At 61.6% G+C, this 24,156-nt stretch overlaps 1 protein-coding gene and 1 non-coding gene across 6 annotated transcripts in view; both read right to left on the minus strand.

Moving 5' to 3' along the window:
• Positions 1-24,156, minus strand: part of RAI1 (retinoic acid induced 1) — a 103,379-nt gene that overhangs the window by 4,556 nt on the left and 74,667 nt on the right. For 2 of the 5 annotated variants that reach the window (XM_061391209.1, XM_061391206.1), the window contains one exon: positions 2,354-7,868. In XM_061391209.1, the coding sequence (XP_061247193.1) occupies positions 2,354-7,852 (5,499 nt within the window). In that variant the 5' untranslated portion in view covers positions 7,853-7,868. Of the gene's footprint in view, positions 1-2,353; positions 7,869-10,525; positions 10,670-13,890; positions 15,176-18,939; positions 19,409-24,156 lie in introns of those variants that run through there. The other 3 variants (XM_061391205.1, XM_061391208.1, XM_061391207.1) reach the window with 3 other exon arrangements.
• TRNAE-CUC (transfer RNA glutamic acid (anticodon CUC)) lies at positions 16,097-16,169 on the minus strand. Its single transcript has one exon. It is a non-coding gene; the product is annotated as a tRNA-Glu (tRNA).

Below are 24,156 nucleotides of genomic sequence, written 5' to 3' on the forward strand. Positions count from 1 at the left end.
ATAAGGCAGGAACAGGCCCCCAGACCTGGCCCAGTGTCCCACCCACTGCGGCCCATGGATGTTCTGATGGCTGAAGAGTGACAGTGGACTCCTCTGGCTGATGGCTTCTCATACCCTGTCTGCACAGAGGCCCCTCAAACCCTGGAGACAGGCCTCTAGACGTGGAAGCAGAGCAAGGCCTCAGGCCCTCCTAAACCCAGCACGCACATTCGGATCTGTCCCCCTGGGGACGGCCAAGGGCCCCAGCAGTTCAAGGGAGAGGCAGACTCCCGGGCGGTGGGCACAGTGTGGCTCAGGGCTGACAGGTGGTATGGGGGCTGCAGCAGGGGACACAGAAGGGCGTGCCCCTGGAGGCCTGCACAGGAGTTCTTGTCCAGCAGAGCGCTGATGGGTGCAAAGGTGGGAGCAAGGGCCCCTACTGTGAGGGTGCGGGGCTTATCTGGCCATCCACGCGGTCACACCCTGCTGATGGGCTTGGTGCCCTGAGACTCACAGTGGACAGTGGCTTGCGGGGGTCATGGAACTGGCTTCCTGTTGAGCTGGGACTGGGACTGGGGTCCACATGACTCCAAGACCACCTTAGGCCACCAAGCTCCGAGGCAGAAAGGGTTTCGGGGCAGGTGGCCCTCGGAGCCCTGGGCTGTGAGAGGGGAGGGGGACGAACCACGACCTGGGGAGCGCCAGATACTGCCTGTCTTCCCAGGGTGTCCTCCGGGTGGGGTGCTGCTCCCGTGAGCCCCTCGGAGGCTTCCCTGGCTGCTAGTCCCAGCCAGCTCAGCCCAGGCCCACCTCTCTAGCAGGGAGGCTCTTCTGATCCTTGAGTAACCGGTGCAGACACTGTTGCTGGTGACCAGTGAACACCCCTCCCACCCAGTTCCAACCTTTCAGGGCCGCTCCCAGGGTGGGAGGCCTCGGGACTGTTATGGAGGATGGTACAGCGGGCAGAGATGGGACCACCAGGCCAAGTGCTCCAGTACTTAATAGCCACGTGACACCAGGAACGCACAAGGCCACTCAGACCCCCCGCATCTGCCTCAGTCCAGCGGGAGGCCAGTGATGTCAGTGAGGTCAGACCAAAGCGCCCGGAATAGGCAACGGAGGAAGGACCAGGGTTGGCCCCCACCCGGGCTCAGACAAGGTGCAGAAGCAGCACAGCTGGGTCGGGGCTTTGAGGATGTGCACCTCAGGGAGGCCACCCGGCGCTTCCTGGAGGGGATCTCAGTGTGGCGTTATCGTTCAGTGGAGGGGAACACCTGAACCTATTTCAGGGCAGCTGGGAATGAGACAGTCATGAGAGACGCGAAAATGGGATGGGAGGAAAGGAGAACTGAGCAGGGAAGCGCAGGGGCCTGGGCTGTCAGGCCAGGGGGGGCCTTCCTCCATACGGGTGGAGGCTGGCGGAGGGTTGCCCCGGCATGGAGAGGTCCTGGAGCACATCCTGGTAGCAGAGGATCAGGAAACAGGGAGATGTGGACAGCAAAGTCGTCTCCCTGGTGACAGCCAGCACAGAGCTGCTTGTCGGGGCCGGGGGAGTGGGGACCAAGAGGGAGCAGGTGGGCAGGCAGTGAGCTGGAGGGTGGCATGGTGGGTGCCTGCCCAGGAGACACTGGACAGCAGTGTGGCAAGGGGACAGGAGCGTGGTCCACAGCAGGGAGCTCGTGGAGCAAGAGAGCTGTAGTAACCAGAGTGACAGTCACTGCTGGGACACGACATGCTAGTGTCGTTGGAGAGCTGCCACTGTCATGGCCCCAGCAGTTAAGTCATGGGCTCGTGGGTAGGCCAAGCACAGCTGTGACAGCTTGATGGGGCTGTTATGCCCACTTAAGAGATGAAGAAACGGAGGCACAGAGAGGTTAGGCTACATGCCTAGAGGCACACAGCGACTGCAGTTCCTCTGGGATGTTTCAGGAAGGGCCTTGCAGGAAAGACCCCTGAACCACCCTACCGACAAGGGCTGACTGACCATCCAGCCACCTGTTGTTGGAGGGGCTCTTTCTCTGAGGCCCTGATCCACCTCAGATCATAAGAGGCAGGCAGTTCTGAGGCCCCTTGTCATCTGGGGACTCAGCGTCTCAGTTGATTATTGGAGACGGGTGTCAGGAGGGTGCAGGGGCTGCAGCTGGAAGGGGTGGGTTGAGTGTGTGGTGGGTACAGGCTGAGCGGGCAGCAGGGAGGTCTAAGACAGGGTGGGCAACTGTGTCCTGCCTTGGCCCGGGGGTGCCTCCGCTCTCTGGCTAAGCCCCCAGACTCATTTGTGACTTGGTCTGTCTGGCCCACACCGCAGCACTGGAAAGAAGGCCTGCCTGCCTGCCTGCAGAACCCGAGGACCCACCCGGCGGGACTGGCCTCTTACCATGTCCAGGGCCACCTTCATGGCCTCCTGCAGCCCAAAGAGCTTCCCGGCCACCAGGTAGACCCCGCCTGTCCACACAGCGCAGGCCTCATGCACCCAGTGCTCCTGGGTGTCCCCACCAGGCTCAGCCGGCGGCTCCTTGCTGCACTCATGCTTGCGGCTCTTGTCGGCTGGGGCTGCCTCCTCACTGCCATCCCCCCGACCGTCACAGCAGTAGCAACTCTGCAGCCGCCGGGACAGGCCCCGGGCACTGGTGCGCAGAGAGCCCTGCTTGGCCGGATCGGCTGGGCCATCAGGCCTGGGGGGCTTCCCGGTGGTGGTGGTGGCAGCAGAAGATGCGGCAGCTGGGCACTCAAGGCCTTTGAGTGTCCTCTCAAGAGGCAGCGAGGCCTCCTCACAGGTACCCTCTAGCCGCACCTTCTCCTTGAGTTTTGGCTTCTTTTTGGGGAGGCAGTGTTCAGGGTAGTAGGGCCCACAGAGGTCCCCGAGGTCCTTGAAGTTGGCCGGGTTTTGGCAGAGGCAGCAAACAAGGCAAGAGGTACTCAGGGCCTTGGAAACCACGGGCCCCAGGTGCATGGTGGAGGAGAGGGGCAGGGAGGGCCGAGGCGGTGGGATGGAGCCTCCAGGGAGCGTGGCTAGGGAGGCCCCGGCCGCGTCCAAGGAGCAGGAGGAGGAGGAGGAGGAGGAGGAAGGCTTCCTCTGGGGCTGGGGCTCCTCTCCCGGGGAGTTGACAACAGTGCACACGGTGGTGAACGCACCCTGCTTCTCTACCCGCACGAAGGGCGAGAAGGCGGGGGTGCGGCTGTCTGCCCGCAGCCGCTTGCAGGAGGAAATGTACTTGAGGCGGATTTCAGGCTCGGCGGGATCCAGGGGCAGCACCTGCTGCTGCCGCCGCCGCTTAGCACGCCCCTTACAGGGTGAGGAGGTGGTGCTCTTGGCCCGGCCCCGCGTGAGGCGCTTCCGCTTGGAATAGCTGCTGTAGTTGGCATGGCCCGGCTGCTTCTGTGCCCTTGTCTGGGGCTGGCAGGGCCGGCCCTCTGGGGGCTGGGCGGCCAGGCCCAGCTCCTCCGTCTTTGGCTTCTTGCCTCCTACGCCAGAGCTGTCCTCACTGCCCCCCTGCGTGCCATTGGCCCTGTCTCGGGGAGTCAGCAGCAGAGCTGGGCCGAGGTGGGGCCTTTTCTCCAGGGAGCCTTTGGGGAGTCCAAGGGCCCCAGTTCTACCTTTCCGGCTTCTCTTCTTAGGCGCCAGGGCAGTGCCCCCGGGCAGCAGGGCCTCTGGGGACGTGAAGGCCTCCGTTTTGAAACCATCGGTCAAGGACAGTTTCTTACTGTTCACAAGTTTGCCTTTTAAGGATCTATTGGTCGGATTTCTGCACAACGGCTCGGCCCCCAGAGCTGCCGGGAACTTCTGCCCAGGGCTCACATTTAAGAGACCTTCCTCTGCCCCCAGAAGGCTGCCCCCAGTGCTCTTGAGCCCACGTTCTTTCTCGGGGAGGGATGGGCTCACAGGATTCCCAGGAGGGGCCCCTGGTGCTCTGCACGCAAACTTCTTCAGGCTGGGCGAGGTGATCTTCTGCACAATGGCCTCTAGCTTCAAGCCCCGGCCTTTTCGGGGTGGCAGCACCTTGGTCTTCATGGCCCCCTGGAAGGACGCCCGTGAGGCCAGCTTCAGGCCAGTGTCCGGGGTTTCCAGGGGCGGTGGCTTCGCCGTGGGCTCACCATTGCCCTTGGTGGGTTTCGCCTTCTTGGGAGACGTCATCCTCTTGAAGAGGGTGGGGGAGCCCTCGGCCCCCTCCTCCTTCACGTCTCCCCCGAGGCCGCCACTGCGTAAGACCAGGTTGCGCTTCTTAGTGGGGACGGGAGCCGTGAAGGCTGACTTCCTTTTGAGGGCGTGGAGGGGTCGATCTGAGAGCTTGCCGCTGGCACCAGGCTTGGGGACCCTCGCCCGCTGGCCCACCCTCCCCTCCTTCTGGGGGCTGCCAGCAACTTTGAACGTGGTGGGCAGGTGGTTGTTGGCAAGGAGCTTCTTGGCGGCACGGCAGTTTGGCAGTCGGCTCTCCGAGGGCCGCCTGCGCTTGGAGTGGAAGGCTTCCTGGGCCCTGCTGCGGGACCGGAGGATCATGGACCGCTGGTCTTTGCCTGGTGCGTCCAGTGAGTCCGTCTCCTTGGTCTTGGAGCCCATGGGGCTGCTGTCAGAGGCCACGGGCAAGGCGGCCGGGTTGCTGGGGCTGGAAGCGGCCTTTGGGGAGGGCTTCCCCACCCGCTTGCCTGACTTGAAGGCGGCTCGCTGCTTGCCCCCCAGCTTGTCTGGGGGGGCAGGGGTGGTGGGTAGGCCTGGGGGTCCGGGTGTGCGGGGCTCGCTCAAGGCCGTGAAGGAGCGGGTACACATCCTGGGAAGTCCTTCTGAGATCCCCCGGCCTGGGGCCCCCGCCCCCTCCATCTGTCCCTGGGGGGGCCCTGTGCACGATTCGGGGAGCAGCAGGTCTTTGGGCAGCGCCGGTGCCCTGCACGGGGAGTCCTCGGCCTCAGGCAGCCCCCGGTGCACCCGCCGGCTCCTCAAGCTTTTGCCGCGAGGCACAGGCTCTTTCTTGGCAATGGGGGCCTCGGGCACAGCAGGCTTGTTCGGCTTCTGTGCCAGGGAGGCCTCCGGGGTCACGGCGGCGGAATCCCCTGGGGCCAGCACCCCCTCGGGCCCCTCTTCCTCTGGCTTCATATGGGACAGGGAGGACTCGAACCAGCTCTGGACCTTGGACTCGGCGCCCACGGTAGGGCCCAGCAAGATGACTGAGTCCCCAGAGAGGGGGCACGGGGAGCCCCAGCCGGCCTTGGGGTCCAGCACTTCCTCCACCTCCTCCTTGCCGCACAGCAGCGGGGCCTTGGGCGACAGCGCATCCTGCAGGCCAGGCCTCTGCTCGGGGCTGCCCAGGAGCTCGCACAGGGACGAGTACTCCTCGGCCTCCAGGTCCTCCTTCCGGCCCGGCGCCGGCAGCAGTGGGAGGTCCCCAAAGTCGGCAGCCGAGCAGCAGTGCCGGCTGTCGTCCAGCCAGCGGTCGGCCTTGCTCACCTCGGGGCACTGCAGCAGCCCGCCGGCCTCCTCCTTCACCCCACCCGCTGTCTCCTGCTGGGAGTCCCGGGGCACTGCAGCCTTCTCCCCAGGGGGCACCTCCTCCTGGAAGCCCAGGCAGGCTGAAGCCTCCCGGGTGCCGTCCTGGCTGGCACTGTCAGTGGCCTTTCCGCCCTGCTCCAGACCCTTGGTGAGCTCGCCGGGATGCAGCCCCCACCGAGGACAGGCATCCCCCAGGTTCTCCTCGGGCCAGGCAAAGGGGTGGGCACCATCTGCCGAGCCAGCAGAGGTTGTGTCTGGGAAGCAGTCAAAAGCCACGGTGGGGTCTGAGGCCGCGGCCCCCAGGGTGGGCTTGGCGCCAAAGGAGAGGGGACCAGCTGTCTTCTTGGGGTCAGGGGTGGTGAAGCCCACAGAGGGGTCTTCAAATAGCCCCGGACTGAAGTCCTTGGCGCTGCTGCCCTTGTCCAGCTGCAGGGCCTCGGGCAGGGCCTCCGGCTCCCCTGGCCGTGGCCACGCACCCTTGGCCACAGGGTCCAGGCAGGCGCTGTGGTTCTCCAGAGAGAAGGGCGGCTTGCCGGTGTCTTTGGCCAGGCCCGGTGCCTCAGCCCAGGCCTTGTCGGCCTTCTCACTGATGGCCTCCTGCAGCCCCAGGATCTCGGAGGCCAAGTCTTCCTGTGCCAGGGCGCTGAGCAGCAGCCGCGGGCAGTCTCGCTCGCCAGCTACAAGCTTGGAGAAGCTGTCGAGAGGCAGGCTGCTGTGCAGGCTCTGGAAGGAGTCGTCGGACTTGGTGGACATGTCGTCCGGTGAGGTCACGGAACAGGTGGACACGGACTCGGGCTTGGCCTTGGAGCCGCCGTGGACCCTGGCAGGGCTGCCGCGGGCCTGGCTGCAGTAGAGGAAGCTGCGCTCCAGCGGGTCCTCAGAGCCGCTCAGGTAGTCGGCCTCAGGCGGCTCAGCGTGTGTGGACTGTGGCGTGCTGCTCAGCGGCTCTGATAGCGGTGTGCCCGCTGGCTCGGCCGAGTAGCCGCTGCCCTCGGGGCTGCAGTGCTGGCTTTTGTGTTGCTCCGGCGTCCGGGCCACCAGGCTCTTGAGGCCCTTCTTCTGAGGCCCGGCAGCCTTGGACAGCAGCAGCTGCTGCACGGTGTTGGAGATGTTCTCCACCTGGGAGGTCAGGGCCGTGAGGCTATGCAGGCTGAGGTCCGACAGCAGGCTCTCGGGAAGCTTGTCCTTCTGCAGGGCCTTGCAGTTGGCGGCCTGGGTGTCCACAGAGCTGGCAGCATCCGTCGGGGAGGGGTTGAGCAGGGGCATGAAGTGGCTGTGGTCAGTGAGGCCAGCAGGGAAGGCCCCAGGGCCGAGTGGCTGCTGGTTGTAGGGAAAGTTCTCCAGGTTGGGCATCAGTGGAGACGGGGTGGAGCTGTAGGAGGGTGAGCGGCCCACGGAGCGGGCGGGCGAGTGGCCGGAGCTGGGGCTGAAGGTCTGGTAGTACTGCTCTGGGGTCCTGACAGTCGCGTCCGGCTGACAGTAGCCTGGGCCTTGCTGCCCATAGTGTTGGTACTTTGCGAGGTTTTGGTAGTGCAGGCTTTCCTGGGCATGGTGACGGCTCTGGAGGGCCTGCTGCTGCTGCTTCTGTGGGTCATAGCTGAGGCGGCTGGACTGGTAGGCATGAAGGTTTGGGACCCGCTGGCCAGGGGCCAGGCTGGCGTTGGCGGTCAGCGGCCTGTCGTGGGGCTGGGCGGAGGGGGCTGTGCAGCTCTTGTAGGAGTGGCCCCCCTGCCCACCGGCCTGGCCACTGGAGGAGTAGGTAGAGGAGGTGGGGAAGGACTGGGACTGCTGGGGGAAGTGGCTGCCCTGGGAGAAGGGCAGGGGGGAGGCAAGGTCACTCTGGGGTTTCTGCCTCTGGAGCTTGGGGTATGCCAGGGATGGTGGGGGCTGCGGCAGCTGCTGCTGGACGTGGAGGGCATGAGTCCGGAAGGGCAGCTGGGCACCCTGCTCTGGGTACTGCCGGCTGGGGGGCACCACCGTCTTTTTCATCAGGTTCTCGTCATATTTGCCCACCCCGCCTGGCAGGGGCTGCGGCTGAGGGGGTGGTGGCTGGGGGCCCCCCCAGGCCTGCAGGCCCTCCTCGCCCGAGTAGCGGCCCGGGTAGGGGCTGCCGTCCTGGACAGTGTAGCCCGCGAAGGCCGGCCTCCCCGGCGGGGCCTGCGGCGAGGACAGGCCTTTGCCGGCGCGCGCGGTGGCGGGCGTGCCCCCGCCGCCCTCGTAACCGGGGAAGGGCTGCGGGCCGTAGTAGTCCTTGGTCAGCAGACGCTGTCGGTCGCAGCTCAGCCCGGCCTGGCTTGGCTGCCTGTAGTTCTCCAGGCGCGACGTCTCCTGTGAGGTCTGCTGGTAGGTCTGCTGTTTGCCATGGAAACCACACCTTTCTCGAAAAGACTGCATGACTTGGGCTGGTTATCTGTGAAAAGAGAAAGGGCAAGAGGGAGGGCAGGGAGAGGAGGGCAGAGCGGGCGGGGTTCAGATGGGCCATTTCCTTCCCTTGGAAAGCCAGCCCCCTCCCGCCCCGCCCCCTCCTGCAGCCGCCCCACCAGCTGTGCACATATTGACAACTTGTGTGTCAGGGCCGTGTGCTCTGTAATTCCCGCTCTGACGGGGACAGGGAGGTGCAGCCCGGCCGCCCAGCGCCAGCCACTGGGGAGCTGCCCCCTCCTGCCACCAGTTCCCCTCCTCCTCCCCGCCGGCTCAGAATCAGCCATTCCCGCTCCCCCATCCCCTGGGGCTGCTGGATCCGGTAATCTAGCCCCAGCGCAGCAGTGTTCAGGCGTGACCCAGCTCGTGAGTGTGTGTATGTGTGTGCGTGGCACGGGGGATGGCCTGCCCTGCCCCAGAAACCACTCACTGAGGCCTGGAGTCTATGCACATGAGCATGCACGCACGCACACACACACGCACGCACACACACACATACCCCTTCTCCATCACTGCACACACACAAACAGCTTCTTCTTCACTGCACACACACACACTCCCCTTGTCTATTACACACACACACACACATCCCCCTTCATCAGTGCACACACACACCCCTTCATCAGTGCGCATACACACTCCCCTTGTCTATTACACACACTGCCCTTGTCTATCATCACACACACACACCACCTCCACCGCTGCACACACACACACCTTCATCACTGCATACACACACTCCCCTTGTCTGTTACACACACACAAACACCCCTTCATCACTGCACGTACACACTCCCCTTGTCTATCATCACACACACACCTTCTTCATCACTGCACATACACACTCTTGTCTATCATTACACACACACACCTTCATAACTGCACACACACACTCCCCTTGTCTATTACACACACACACCTCTTCTCCATCAATGCACACACCTTTGTACACACACACACACCAATGCACACACAATCCCCTTGTCTATCATCACACACACCTTTTCCATCATTGCATACACACATTCACCCCTTCATCACTGCACACACACACTCCCCTTGTCTATCATTACACACACACACACACACACACTCTCTCTGTCTCTCCCCCCTTCTCTGTCACTGCTATGCCCTCTGGAAGCTGTCTGTTCCTTCTGGCAGGCGCTGATGAGGGGCCACTGAGCCACTGTGGGCATAAGCTGTCCCTACCCAGAGCGTGGGCAGTGGCCCTGCCTCCTGTGTTGGTGTCACAGGCACGTAAACAGGCCGCGCGGCCCTGACGAGGCAGCGATGGGGCAGAGCTGCAGTCCCTCTGCCTGAGGCGCCTGGGCCTCCAGGTCAGCCCCGCCCGCCTGCACCGGGTCAGAGCCAGGCCGAGAGCCCATCTGTTTATGATTTTCAGGGCTGGGCACGCAAGGAGTCCAGCCTGCACCAAAGCAAGATCCTGGGTCAGGAAATGACCCCAGGGTGGGGGTGGGGCTGGGGGGGGGCCCTTCAGGGCAGAACCATGGGGTCACATAACAGGCCGGCTGTAGCATCCAGGCTAGCGCCCCCCCCAGACCCTTCGAGGAGGGAAGAAGGAGCAAGGACACCCCTGGCTCACGGGGAGACACACAGAGGGCTGGTGGCAGCCTGCATCCCGGCCGTTGGGTTTACCCACACCTCGCTCACCTGCAGGGCCCAGGCCCCCAGAAGGGCACAGGGGACTTTTCAGGGCCCATTCCAAACCCAAGAGGAAGGGGTGGCCTGGCGTGTGCTCCGAGCCTCCAGGGCTGTGTGAGGCACAGAAAATAAGGGGCACAGAGAAGGGTGCCGACACGCAGATGTGAAAGGGAAGAAGCATTCCCCTGGGGGTCTCGGTCACCCCTTCTTCATCCAGCTCCCACCTCCTCATGCAGTTGTGGGGGTCGGGGGAAGCTGACCTGGGAGGGGCCCAAGTTGAGCAGGTCCAGCCTAGGGCAGCTGGATGGCCCCAAGGAGCCCCATTATTCCAGCCCAGGCCCCTCCCTGCCTTGGTGGTTGGCTGGTTCAGCCCCAGGGCCCCAAGCCCACCCCAGGGCCCCAAGCCCACCGCAGGGCCCCACAGCCCACTCCAGGGCCAGCCCCATGGCCATGGCCTCTCCCTGGCTCATCACAGGCACCCTGATGTGGAGGCCCCCCTCTGACCCACTTCAGTCCATCCCGCGGCTTGGATCAAACACGACAGGAGTGCCTGCTGTGACCCAGAGCTGGAGGCAGTGCTGGTTCTAACGGGTGGCTCCTGCAGGTGGGCAGCCCCGGGGCCCCCACACCGGGCTCCCAGGTGGGCGCCCCCTGCCGCCCTCAGGCAGCACTCGCGGGCGGCCCCCACTGCCCAGGCTGTCAGAGGCAGTTGGAGGCACCTCTGCTCAGGGTGTCCCCCGCAGGCAGGCAGGGTCGGCTGGGCCCCTGGGCCCTGCCCTGCCCTCCCCGGCCACGTTACAAGCCCGGAACTTGCACACCCAGGCTGGCTTGGGAGGCTTCGCCTCGTCTCTCTGCACAAATTACATCCCGGCTTTTATTAGTCCCAGATCGCGCTCATTTCCCGCTGAGTGTCTTGTGGATATCATTAACATTTCTACAGCTTTTTTTAATACACTTTTTTCACATTCCCCCAAAATGCATTACCAGAAACATTATTTAAAAAGAGTGTGCTCTGACCAGCACCCCCTCCCTGTTTAATCAGTCCAGCTGCCGCATCTTTTAATGTCGCCAAGCCGTGTTACAGCGGGTTTTCCGATACACAGGAGCAGCTGGACGTGGTGAGAGCATCTATCTCGAAGAAAAGACAGTTCAATTAAAATACGAGAAGCCCTGCGCCTGATGAAGGCAGCAGAACGCTCACCCCAGCGCCGCCCCCCAGCCTGGCGGGGGCGGGCCCGGGCCCCCCCAACCCGTGCAGGAACAAAGGCCCCGTCCCACCAGCACCACCGGGACAAAGTGGGGCTCGGCCTCTTTAAGAGCCGCCTTGGGCCGCCACAGGCTCTGTTGTTATTAATTATTGTGATTATGATTACTTTTCAAGAGGACCATCAAAGGACAGAAGGGAAAGAGGCAGGCAGAGAGCTGGGGTGGGCAGCATCGGGAGGTAGATGGTGACCTCCGAACCTGGGAGGGAAGGAGGGGGCAGGAGGGCACCAGCTGGGGGTCAGGGTTGTGCCCAACACTCCTTCACTCCTGGTCCAGCCCGGCCTCCCTATCCCTGCTTCCCCTCCCCCTGCTTCCCCTCCCCCTTCTCCCAGACACTAGGTTAAGGCACATCTCTGAAATTCTAACCAAATGGGAAGCAAAGGAAGAGGGAAAAGGAGGGAGGGAGAAAGTCAGTCCTGAGCTCCAGATCACCTCCCATGGTGACTCCTGCAAGCTGGCCTGCCCACCCCGTGCCCCAAGGCTTCTCTACCTCAGTGACGGGTATCCCTGCCCTGCAAGGAGATGTGATGAGCCCCAGAGCCCACCCCAGGCACAAGACCAGCAGCCCCCAAAGGTGTTTGGTAGCAGGTGAGCCAGGGCTCAGCCCTTCTTTCTGGCAAAGAGCAGAAGTCTCTGGTCCCCCTGCAGGCACTGTGGGGCCCATGGGGGCAGGGGCAGCCTTGGCCATAGGGCCTGCTCCTGCCTCCTGCCCTGTTACAGAGAATGGGAGGCTCAGAAAAGCCAGGACCTGCCTGTGAGCCACCCATAGGAAGTTCTTCCAGATGGACGCTGCAGCAGTATGGACTGAGAATTCCCACTTCAGAGGAAGGCCCCCGGAGCATGACAAGGAAAGGGGGTTCCAATGTCCCCTCGGCAACCTCTGAGGCCCCAGAAGCGGGCTCGGGCCCGCCCCACCGTAGGGAGTCCACTCCTGGCTGCCTGTTGTGCGCTGAGCAGCCTCAGAGAGAACTCACTGGGTCCATGGCCTCTTCAGCCCCCAGGGTCAGGTTTCAGGTCAGGGAGATGGGCCTGACAGCATAGGCAGGAGCTCACTGCAGCTCCACTGGGGCTGGGGAGGGAGGGAGGGGGCGAGAAAGGAGCTTCTGTACCCTAGCTGGCTCTGGGGGTACAGGCGCATCCCACCTGCTAACCCAGGGTGGTTTTGTGACCTCGTTTTCTGACTTGTAGCTGCAGGGGAAAAGCTTTAAAACCCAACCCCCCTCAAGACTGGGGAACCAGGAGGCTGGGGTGTCCTGAGAGGATCAGAGCTGGTGGGACCACCTGGGCCTCCCTCTGAGTTGTAGGTGATGAAGACTGTGAACAGGACACCTTGATTAAAACCATCAGTCGCTAGTCAAATTTACGGGTATTCTGTGGGGTCTATTTTGAGTCCCAAGGGCTTGGCTTGAATGGAGGGAGAATGAGTTTCCGAGGAGGCCCCAAGATAAGACAGCCCAGTGCCCTCAGGCCTCTGGGACAGGGAGGGCCTAGGGGTCAGTCGCTGGGGGAGGTCTGCCTGGGGCAGAGGGGCCCATCCAGGGGCAAAAGGAATTACAGAGAACAAGGCAGCCCCCCGCCCCGTGTGTGGGCAACACCCCCATAAATGCTGTGTGGCCCTCGCTCACCGGCACCCAAGGGAGAGCCCCTCAGGTCCGACATGCCACTCTATAGGCCCGAAAGAGGCAGGGAGACAGCCAGGCCCCTTTGCTGAGGCTGGGGTCCCAGGAGACGGGGATCTTTGAAGGATGTTGGAATGGGGGGTTGGGGTTTCTGGACTCTGTAGATGTTTGGAATGCGCTTCCTAAAGCCCACCAAGCTGCCTCCTCCAAGGACTCCCTGGCAGAACAGCCAAGACCTACTAAGCCACCAGACCAGAGCCCCCGCCTTGGGGTTCACCCACCAGGACATGTGGTGCCCCATCCGAGCACTCCACTATCCTGGGCACTTCGGGGCACTGCCTGTGGGCTTGCTGCTCTGTTAGTTCCCTAAGGCACCCCTCCTAGGAAGGGAGCCATGACCCCACTTTCAGGAGTAACCTAACCTAATGAATTCCCACAGCACAGCTCACAGGCAGCAAAGCTAAGCTCTCAGCTCTGTTCCCTGACTTCTAAAGCCATGCCTGCTGCCCCCGCCCCCAGTGCAGCTTCTGGGATGTGAGGGCCAGTAGGTCCAGAGACCTGGGTCAGCTGGGCTGGAGGGGCCCATGGTCCAGGGGGTGAGAGGCAGATGGCCAGCCAGCCCCCTCCCCACCGTGAGGTGTGGTGCAGCAGGAAGGAGTCAGCGCCACTGTGCTGCTGGCCTCCTGGAGCCCTCCGGGGGGAGGAGGCAGTTGGCGAGGGGGGCTCCATGCCCATCGGTCTCCTGTAGATAGTAGCTGCTTTTGCATCATTTTATCCACCATTCAACAAAAAGCAACCCCCTTTCCCCAACTCTGTCAAAATGAGGAAAAAAAAACAGGGGGTAGTGCTGGGATGCGGACAGCCAAGAGGGCCAGGGTCAGTCACCCACGCACTCAAGTACAAGGGGCTAGTCCAGAGGCTGGTGTCGGGGGCTCCCCAGCTGCCCTGTGCCCTGGTCTTACAGGTGGCTACACGCTACAGACGCCAGAGAGTCCGTCTGTCCGCTGGCTTTCAGGGGAGCCAAAGAAGGCAAGGAGAGAGCCTCCCCTCTCACCCTGTGTGCCCCACCCACTGTGACCTCCTGAGGAAGAGCAAGTACCAAAGGACTGAACTGGCAGTCAGTCCAGCATCTCCCCAGGCCTCGGGGCCTTTGCACGGCCTTTCCTCTGCCGGGAAGACCATGCTCAGGGATCTCCATGGCTCCTCTGGCTCCTGGGCTGCAAGCCTTTGCTCATGTGACCTTCTCAGGTGGCTGACCCTCACCACTGTGTTTGAAACCCACGCTCCATCTCCCCTACACCACCCCTACTTCTCTAAGGTAACTAGCCACAGGGCTGGCTGGCTTCACTTTTTTCCTGTCCTCTTTAGAAAGGAGTTCCACGAAAGCAGGGATTTTGCCTGTTTTGTTCGCACCCATATCCCGAGTAAGGGCTTCATGGATGACATTAGTGCTGAAGAACCCACCTGCTAATGAAGGAGACACGAGAGATGTGGGTTCCATCCCTGGTCGGGAAGATCCCCTGCAAAAGGAAATGACAACCCACTCCAGTATCCTTGCCTGGAGAATCCCATGGGCAGAGGAGCCTGGTGGACTACAGCCCACAGGGCTACAGAGAGTCGGACACGACTGAACAATAACTGTTGAATGTATATTGTTTAAAATGTCACATGGGACTTTCCTGCTGGTCCAGTAGTTAAGACTCCACCATTCTACTGCAGGGAGCACAGGGTTGATACCTGGTAGGGGAACTAAGATCTCAGATGCTGCCAGTTAATAAAATCCAATGTCTAATTGTTTAAAAATACATACATACATAAAGTGTCACAGTATGAAAATATCCAGAACAAGGCTGAGTACAGGTACAGAGCACACTTGGGTGGGGATGAGGGGCTTGTGGCTGCACCTCCTCACTCATTTGACAAAGATCTCCCTGGGGGGTGGCAGAAAGCGCACCTGTGAAGGGCGCAGGTGAGAAGGGAGGGAGGCTGCTCCAGCTGCCTGCTGCCTGTGGGATGCAGGACCCAAGGTGCCAGAGCCTCTGAGTGTTTCACAGAAAGACGAATCTCTCATTTTAAAAAACGTTATCTGGGCAGAAGAGTTAAATAGACATTTCTCTGAAGAAGACCTACAGATGGCTGACAGGCGCATGGAAAGAGGCTCATTATTGCTAATTATTAGAAAAATGCAAATCAAAATGACAATGAGGTATAATACCACCTCACACGCGTCAGAATAGCCATCATTTAAGAAGTCTACAAATAACAAATGCTGTAGAGGGTGTGGAGAAAAGGGAACCCTCCTACACTGTCGGTGGGAATGTAAATTGGTGTAGCCACTGTGGAGAATAGTATGGAGGCTGCTCAAGAAACTAAAAACAGAATTACCATACGATCCAACAATCCCACTCCTGGGCATATATCTGGAAAAGATGGAAACTCTAATTTAAAAAGATACATGCACCCCTATCTATGATCATAGCAGCATATTCACAACAGTCAAGACATGGAAGCAACCTAGACGTCCATCGGCAGAGGAATGGATAAAGATGGTGTGGCGCATATACACAATGGAATACTGCTCAGTCATAAAAAGAATGATATCATGCCATCTGCAGCAACATGGGTGGATCTCGAGATCATCATTCTAAGTGTAGAAAGTCAGAAAGATAAATACAACGTATTACTTATATGTGGAATCTAAAATATGACAAAAACGAACATAGCTACGGAACAGAAACACTCATAGAGAACAGGCTTGTAGTTGCCAAAAGGTAAGGGTGGAATGGATGGGCAGTTCGGGATCAGCTGATGCAAACTATCACATATAGGATGGATAAACAAAGGTCCTCCTGTAGAACACAGGGAACTGCATTCAATGTCTTGTGATAAACCAGGACGAAAAAGAATCTGAAAAATATATAACTGAATCACTTTGCTGTAAAACAGAAATCAACACATTATAAATCAACTAGACTTCTATAAAATTTAATAAAATGTTATCAACCAAGCAAAAAAGTTCAACACCCCAGAGATCCAAGAGAACCGGGCTTCAGGCTGTATCTGCTCACAAGCTCCCTGGTGTCAGACAAAGGTAGCACTTGGCCTGAGCAATGCCAGGCACCTGGGGGGTGCCTGATGTGGAGAGGTGGGAACAGGAGCACCCAGAACACTCCCTGGACTCTGGGAGAAGCCCTGAGACCAGCACTATTCACTTAAGCTGTGGAGTGGAGCACTGGGGGCCGGGTGGAGAGCAGTACTGAGCTGCGGGGGGCCCCATGGAACCAGAGCTCTGGGGGCTGCAAAGGCTGGTGGTAGGAGGCCCAAGGCCACAGAGGTGCTTATAACCCTCCTTGGAGCTCCACCCCAGCGCCGATTAGGGAGGCCCTGCTGTCTCCCCCGGCCCCACAACATTGCTGGGTCCCTGCCGGGCTCCCTGGTGGCATCATCACAGTGGTAATTACATAATTAATGGTCTAATGAGCCACTTCACCTGTGTCTGCCTTGCTGGAAAGTAGCCTGAGGAGGGCAAGGGCTTCATCTGTTGCGTCCTAGGCTCTAAGCCTAGAAACTGCTCCAAGTACGTGCCTTTTTCAAAAAATATTTTATTTATTTGACTGCCAGGTCTTCGTTGCAACAGGCGGCATCTTTAGTTGCGGCATGCAGGATCCAGCTCCCTGACCAGGGATTGAACCAGGGCCCTCTGCATGGAGAGTGCAGAGTCTTAGCCACTGGACCACCAGGAAGTCCCAGTAGATGCCTATTAAATGCTGCCTGGACAGAGGGGCAAGAGTACGTTACCTAACCCTCATCACAGCCCTAACAGAGGATGACAGGCCTGGAGGCCAGGACGTGTGTGCAGCAGCCAACCAGGAAGGGACAACAGAACTTCTGCTCTGCCCTCCACAGCCCCTGGGTCACAGCCCTCAGTGCCCGCACCCACTCGCTCACCAAGCCCGTCTCTTACGCTGCGCACGGGCAGAGCTGGGTGCTGAGGATCCAGAGGAAAAAGCAGTGACTTCTGCCCTCCTGAGGCAATCAGAGAGGCAGCTGACTGTGGGGGTGTGACACCCACAAGGGGCTCTGGGGGTGGGGAAAGGAGGCGGTCAGGGCCAACTGGAAGGAGGGGGCCCACTGATGGGAGGCAGGACTGACCAGGTGGGTGGTCCCAGTTACCACCCCTCCCAGATGGGGAGTCAGATGCCCACTGTCCACCTGATACCACCTCCCCTGCCCCCTAGCAGTCCTGCACAGTCATCCGCCATTTGTAACTGCTGCCTGCTCACTGCTCCCAGGGAAGGGCCACTCTCCTCACTCTGTGGGGCCCACTGGTCTATAAAGCTGGAGAGGGGTCTCCTGGCTTGTTTCTGACCAGGGTGCCAGCGTCCCCCTCCACCACACCGCCAGCTGCTGTGAGCAGTGAGCCACCAGAAGCCTTCCAGGTCAAGCCACCTCCTCATTTTGCAGAGGGTTAGTGGAAGCCCAGACAGGGGCTGTGACTTGTCCAAGAGGTCCCGCAGGGCTGAGAGACCTCTACACATCTGTGCTCCAGAATGCCCAGCCACCAGAAAACCAACTTGGAGCTAGAGGCCAGAAGTGGGGGTCCAGACCCTTCTTTTGGACATCCAGCATCCCAGGAGTCCGAGAACGCCCCCTCCTTTCCCCGGCCTGGGCAGGAACCTCCCCTCCCTTCCTTGCCTGACACCCCCGTTCCACTGCATCCTGACAGCCCCTCCCGGCGCGGTTCCACCTGGGGAAGCCGGGAAGTGGTGCCCCTCCCTCCCCCAGCCCCAAGGGAGGAAGCCGCCTGTCAGGCCGCCGCGGCGTGTCAAATCCTCTTGCTGCCTAATTGTGAGACGGCGGCGTTTAAAGAAACGCTTTTCTGGCCGTCTGCCACACCGCAAACTGCTTGGTATAATTTTATTATTAAGGAGAGAGAAAAAGAGGGAGGGGGTGGAGAGAGAGAGAGAGAAAGGGAGCGAGAGAAGGAAATTGCTTAGTCCGAGTCAGCTGGTGGAGTATTCTCAACGTGAACGCGGCCCGGCTTTCCAGTTGGCAAGCTGACTTCGTTAATTGCGCATTCAGTCTCTACTTAGGGTAATTGAAACGAAGCGGGGCCCGGGTCTGACAATTAGGGTCTGCGACTAGGCCGTTAACCCTTCCGCCCCCCTCCCCGGCTCCCACGCACCCCTGGGGGCGGCGGGCTAGCGCCCCAGCGTCGGCAGGGTTAACGCGGCGCGGGCGCCGGCCGAGCGGGGGATGGGGCGAGGATGGGGGGCGTGCGGGGGCGCTTGCGGCCTCGCCGGCCCCCCCGCAACAGATGTTTCAGGCGTGTAAGACAAAGACAGAGCTCCTGCCGCTGCCGGAGAAAATCCGCAGGACTCCCTCAGGGGCAGGTAAAATTTCACCTTCTATGTGTGTTCCCCCGCCCGCCCCCGCCCGATTTCCCGGCCTCTGCGCCAATCCGGAAAGCGCCACCAAAGACGCCGCGCCGCCGTCTCCGCCGCCCAACCCGCTGACCCCAGCAAGGTCGCGGCGACCTCGGGCTCCGCCAGCCGCGCGCCGGCCCCTCCTGGGGCGCCCCCGGCCGCAGTCCCGCGATCGCAGGCGCCGGGAGCGAGGAAGGGGCGCTTTTCTCGCCACGAGGCGGAGGTGGCGGAGACACCGCGCGCCTCCCTCCGGCCTGCGCTGGGACCCCGGGGGCTGCGCCCCTCCGGCCCCCATCATTCATCTCCCTGATTCCCGCTGTAGCCGCCCTCGGAAGTCAGCCGAGTGAAGCAGCTGTTCCTTGCACACTCCACTTGACCAAAGATGATGATAAATGAGGCCCGGGCTGCGTCGGGAACGCGGCGGCGGCGGCGGCCGCGAGGGGCGCGCAGGGCGGGGCGTACAGCCTGTACCCCCTCCCAGCGCCCCGGGAAGGGCGAGGACGCTAAGGACAGAGGCCGACGGCCGCAATCAAAGGCCCGCACTCCCCTCTCGGCGCTCCGCGCCGCCTCGATGCGGGCGGAGAGGAGCCAGGCAAAGGAGCGCCCCCAACACCGGGGCCTACGCGAAGACCCCCTCCTCGAGGCGGCACGGCCCTCCCTCCGCATCCCGGGCCCGAGTGCCTTGGTCCCCACCGTGCCCTCGCCCGCGCCTCAAACCTATTAACGCTCGTAAATAATGAATAATGGAGCGAAGCTTCCCTCCGCCGCCAGCTGCGCCCGGTCCCGGGGAGGGGGCGCCCCGGCCGGGCGCGGGGGCCCGGGCGCACGGCCCCGCACACGTGCAGCCGCGGCACGCAGGCGGGCACCCCGCCCGCCGAGGAGGGGGAATCCCGCTCTGCCCTCCCCAACGCCACCTCCCCTGGAGTCCTCTGGCACCGAACGAGGCGAGAGCGCGCGCGAGCTTCCCAGCCGGAGAGGGTTATTTTTAACCTGCCCCCCTTTCCTTCCCAGCCTCTCGGGTTTGCGCGCCCGTCCGCCTCCCCCCGCCCCCCCCCCCCCCAAGCAGCCGAGGACGCAGGCTCCTCACCTCGCTCAGCGCCTCCGGACTCCGAGCGCCTCCCCCGGCCCGCGGCCCCCGCCCCTGCACGGGCATCGCGCGGCTAAATCTCAGCCTGGAAAGGACCGATTAGGAGCCGCGTGCCTTTCTGCGAAATATTGGAACCGGCTGGGCTGGGGGCGGGGATCCCGGCGCGCTCGTCCCCTCGCCTCCCTCCGCGCTCGCTCAGCTCTCCCTCTGCAGACGCGGGGCGGCCAAGTCAGGGCGCCGAGACCCCCTCTGGATTTCGTCCTTCTCTCCTCAACGCCCACCCTTCTTCAATCATCCACGAAGCTGGAGCTTCTAACACGCGGACCCTCCGGCAGCTGCGGCGCCAAGTGGGGCGCTGCCTCCCCCATCTCCAGCCTCCTCCCTAAGCCGCTCCAAACACACACACCATTTACACAGCAGCGGCCTTGCACACCGGCGACTTCAAGGCGGACCGCCAGGCCCGGCCTGGGGCGCAGGGGGCGGGGGGGGGGGGGCGGGGGGGGGGGCGCTCCTCCCCCAGCCTGCCCCCTCCTCCCGGCCCCTTCCCCAGCAGGCCCAGCAGCCCCAGCAGCCCAGACCCCCGCCCCCTCCTTCAGAGGCCTGGGGCGCAGGAAGTCCACGTCCACTCCCATTACCCTGCTCGCCAAAAGGCCACCCACCCAAACCCCAGCCTGTCCTTCGCCCCAGAGAGGGGGCAGCTAAGGATAGGGCTGGACCCAGAACCCCCTGGGGGCCTCGGCTGGATCAGTCACTTGACATTTTCCAGACTGCTCAGGCATCGACCCCCTGACCACCTCCCTTCTGAAGCGGGGTAGGGGGGGGGCGGGGGGTGCCGAGAGAAACCGGCTGCAGAGCCTCCAGGGGTGGGGGGTAGACTGGAGGTCTGGCCTGCTGGGAAGAGGCAAAAGGGCCTTCCCGCCCGGAGTGCTGGCCCAGTAGCAGCAAAGAACAGGGCATATTTGGGAACTGGGGCCAAATTTCTCTCCCAGGACTAGCTGAATGGGGTGGGCGGGGCGGTGGGGAGCAAACAGGCGCAGCTCCCACCCCAGGGTAGCAGCCTCTGGCCAAAATTACTGCAGAGGTAAGAAGCCTGGCCGGTTGGAGCTGGGGTGGAATACAGATGTGAGAACAGCTGGTCTGCTGACACCCTTGGCCATCTGGGAGGCCCAGCCTGGCCTGGACAGGAGGAGGTTTGAGGACAGAGCAGGGATCCCCTGGGCACACACACAGCCTGGCAGGGCAAAGGGGGGTTGTCACCGGGCTTCTCTCCTCAACCAGCCTGGATACAGAGCCTGGGGCCTCCCCCAGGTCTTGAAAATTCTCAGTAAGCCTCAGACCACGGAAGCAGGTGTAACAGCAGGACAGCGTGTCCGTCCCCTCCTAGGGCCTTGGCAGATCATACCGTTGACCCTCAAGCTGCCATCTGGAAGGTGATGTAACCTCTCATTTCACAGATGGGGAAACTGAGCCCTGGAGTTGGGGAAGGGGGTGGGGACAGGGCTCCTAGCTCCTCCCACCCCAGCTTGTAGGAGTCCTCCCTTTCTAGGGCCAAGGATGACAGGGAGGCCCTGGTTCGCTCCTTTGGAAATTTCAGAAAACTGTTTTTCTTGGGAGAAAAAAAGGGCAGGGGCCTGGTGTGGTGAAGAGCTGGAGAGAAATCACACTGTGCACCAACTACCCGCACAATCTCCTCCTCCCCCCAAGCCCCTCCCAACCCCTTCAGACTCAGCCACCCTGGTGATGAGGGTCTTACTGAGGGTCCCAGGAGGAACCTCATGTGCGGCCCAGATGTGAATGTCACAAGCTCTTCACACGTGTGTGGCTGGTTAGGACAAACCACAACTTCACATAGGGCCTGGCAGTTTTGCGTCGCCCAAACAGGCAGCTCCTATTTTGATATGAGAGGGAGTCTCCATCTCAAGGCTGGATTCTGGGTTGGGGGGACTCTGCCAGATGAACAGCTGGGGCCACCCTGTGCTCTGGGCTCCCCTGCTGCCCCTCTGCTGGGAAGGGAGCTTCCATTTCCGGGCAAGGCTTGAATGGATGCTCTGCTGCTCCCTCTGCCCCCCATTCCTTGCTCTCCCCAAAACCAGGTGGATCCTGGGCAGCCCCCCTAAACACGTCGCCTGGTGACCAGAAGCACTGGCTTTTGGGGAAAGCAAACCACCAGCTCAAACCTGGAGGCAGCCTGGGACCGCTCTCCTCAGGACGGAAAATATTTGCCTTTGGTTTTCGGCTGCTGCTTTGTCCTGGCTGACTTTCCTCTCCTCCATGCAGCCGTGAGACGTGGAGGTGCTGGGGGGCGCAACCGAGGAGAGGGCAGCTGTCTGACTCCAGCGTCCAGCTGTTCTGAACAGCACTCTGTTTCTCTCCCAGGACGGACAGGATACTTTCTGCCCATTCTCTGTGCTTGTAGCTGAAAGCATGTTTCTTTCTCCCCAGGCCCGGCCCTCTCGGGCCTCCCCTCCAACTAAACCAGATCTCCTGGCCCACCCCAGATTCCGGTCACTAGGTGTCTGGGAAGCGCCTCTCTCAGTTGTTCGCAGTGAACTCAGCCCGACCCCAGGAAGCCTGTTCTGGAAAGCTGCGGGAGAATCTTTGCTGGCCAGCTCTGCGCTGACCACAGGGAGAGGGCAGTCTTCTATCGAGACGGGGGCTCCAGAGATGTCAGAGTCACATCGGCCAGTTGTGGGGGCTCGCTGGTGGCTCTGGAATACTGGGAGTTGTCACCTGGCCCAACTTGGTCCCCATCCTGTAAAGACCTGGGCTCTGATGCCACACAGCTCTGCACACCATGCTGGGTGACCTTGGGCCGCTCACTTCACCTCTCTGAGCCTCACGCTCCCCAACTGAAGCCTGCTTGTACCCCGACACGCCGACGCGGGTCCGTGAGACTGGCAGAGATGCCGTGCTTGGTGCCTGGTGGAGGAAGCACAAGCAGCAGCGGTTTCCAGCGCTGCCCATGGGGCGAGAGCCAGACCCTGCACTGCCTCTGCCTCCCAGGGAGCTAAGGGTAAAACAGAGCAGGTCCTCAGGAAGGGGCCGGGGCCGGGGGCTGGGACCCAGGGTTAAGGTCTGTGCTCAGACGTGTCCCGACCCCCATGGCAGATGAGCTGTCCTCCCAGCTGGACTGCCGCTGTTGTGTGTGAGCTGGGTGGAGGGCAGAGTCTGGGTTTCTGTGACTCTTAACGAGCTCCCAGGTGAGGCTGCCTGCTGGCCTGGGGGCTGCAGAGGGCAGCAAGCTCTCAGCCCCTGGAGGAGGCTGGGCTCAGCGAGGGGCTCTGAGTCCTGTCCTGTCCAAGGAGGGCTGCCCAGGACCTGGCGTTAGCCTGTGGCTCCGTGTTCCCGAGCCGTCTGTCTCAGAGCCGGGGTCCTGCAGCTCTGCTCCCCCGCCCCCCAGACTCTGCACCCAGCCCTGCTTCCTGGTGGCACTGAAGGGCAGCTCATGCTGCTGAACCCATGGTCACTTCAAGTCTAGGCCTCCTGGGCCTCAGTGGCCCTGTCAGGACAGTGGCAAACTGGGCTAAACTCATCCCCCCTTTCCATTGATGGTTCCAAACCCTCTCCCCTTCCCTGACCCCTTCCGAGGGGCAACAGATCCAGACCCCAGCACTGACCCCAAGAGCTGCAGACCTGGGGTGGGTACAGGGCTCACCCAGACCCATCCTCACCACCTCACGTGCCCGGCGCTGCCCTAGTAAGCACTTTCACAACAAACTTCATCTTCATGCCAGTCCCGCGGGTGGGTCCCATGACCACCCTTGTTTCACAGATGACAGCGCTGAGCCCAGAGACCTGACGCCCGAGGCCACACCCTGGAGGAGGGGCCGGGGGCGGACCTGGGTTCTCTCAGGCTGGCTCGGCCCCTAGGCGTGCCAGACCACGGAGGATTCCTCTGGGGAAACCACTCGTTTTGGCCCCTCCAGTGCTGGTGTGGATGTGATGCCTGTCTCTCCCCGGCCGGCAGCGGGCCCCGGTCAAGTTACGGAGGTGGGGGTAAGCCGGTGCAGTCGCTGAGAGAGCTCTTTGGTGAATAGGAACCAGCTGTGCCTCTGCCCTGGCCCAGCCAGGCCCATAGTGGTCTGCATCGCATGAACTGCAGTATGCAGAAACCAAAGTCCGGAGATCCTATATGTGTCCCCGTGAGGGGCTGAGGAACACACATGTGCGGAGGTCTGTACCATGGATATGGGCTTCGTGTGTGGATGGGGTGCAGCCTCTAGGTTGGTGAGCAAACCACAGTGTAGACAGTGTGCAGAGAGGCCCCACCTGTATAAAAGAGGAGGGGTACTTGATTTTTCATTTTTTACCATGAGCCTGTGATACCCACTTAGGATTTTAAGCTTACACTGTGGATAAATACCTACCCTCCAGGCTGGCTCTGAAGATGGCTGGAGAGTGCGCCCCGTGCCGGGCTCCCATTTGGCCCGGCGGTTTTCCAGTTGCCAGGCTACAGCAGGCCGTGGCCATCAGCAGGAGGGACAAGCCCAGCTGCCAAAAGGAGCAGCCTCACTCAGTCCTGCAACAGGCAGCACGGCGATCATGCGTCATCTTACAGATGAGAAAACTGAGGCCTGAACCCCTACAGAGGCCAGGACCTCGCTTCTGGGTGCACCGCCTTGGGGGCAGCTGCCACGGCCAGGGCCCTTGACGAACGGGGCCTGGGGCTCACAGGGACGGCTCCCGGTCTGTGGGACACCGAACTTCTCACTCCATTTCTACCAGCACTCTGCTCCCCTCCAACTGCCAAAACAAAGGCAACACTCGTGATAAGGGCAGAGGCGTCTCTGGCTCCCAGGGGCTGTGAGGGTGCGGCTGACCGTCTGGGAATGCTGGGCTGAGTCCCAGCTGGGCCGCCCGCGCGCCCTGGGCCTGGGCCTCAGTACCTCAGTTGTGAGCAGGCGCGGGGGTCAGTCCCTGGAGGGCAGCGTGTCTAGGGACAGTGCCTGGCAGAGCAGGGCCCAATAAGCAAGTTGTTATTTCTAAGAGGAAAACATTTGTATAATTTTTTATAATAGAGGGCAAGTTCAGGAAAATCCTTGACCAGTCCTAGTGCTGGCTGAGGAGGGGGGTCAGGAAGCTGGGAGCTGTCTAGGGTGACAGGAACCGGGCTCTGGCCTCAGGAGCAGCTGGTGCCTGCCTGGGTGGGCGGCCATGCTGTCTCGGCAGGCAGTGGCCAGAGTGAGACCTGGCTGTCTGAGTTCTCAAGCTGGCACT

This window comes from Bos javanicus, chromosome 19 (assembly GCF_032452875.1).
Source record: "Bos javanicus breed banteng chromosome 19, ARS-OSU_banteng_1.0, whole genome shotgun sequence".
NCBI classification, from domain to species: Eukaryota; Metazoa; Chordata; class Mammalia; order Artiodactyla; family Bovidae; genus Bos; species Bos javanicus.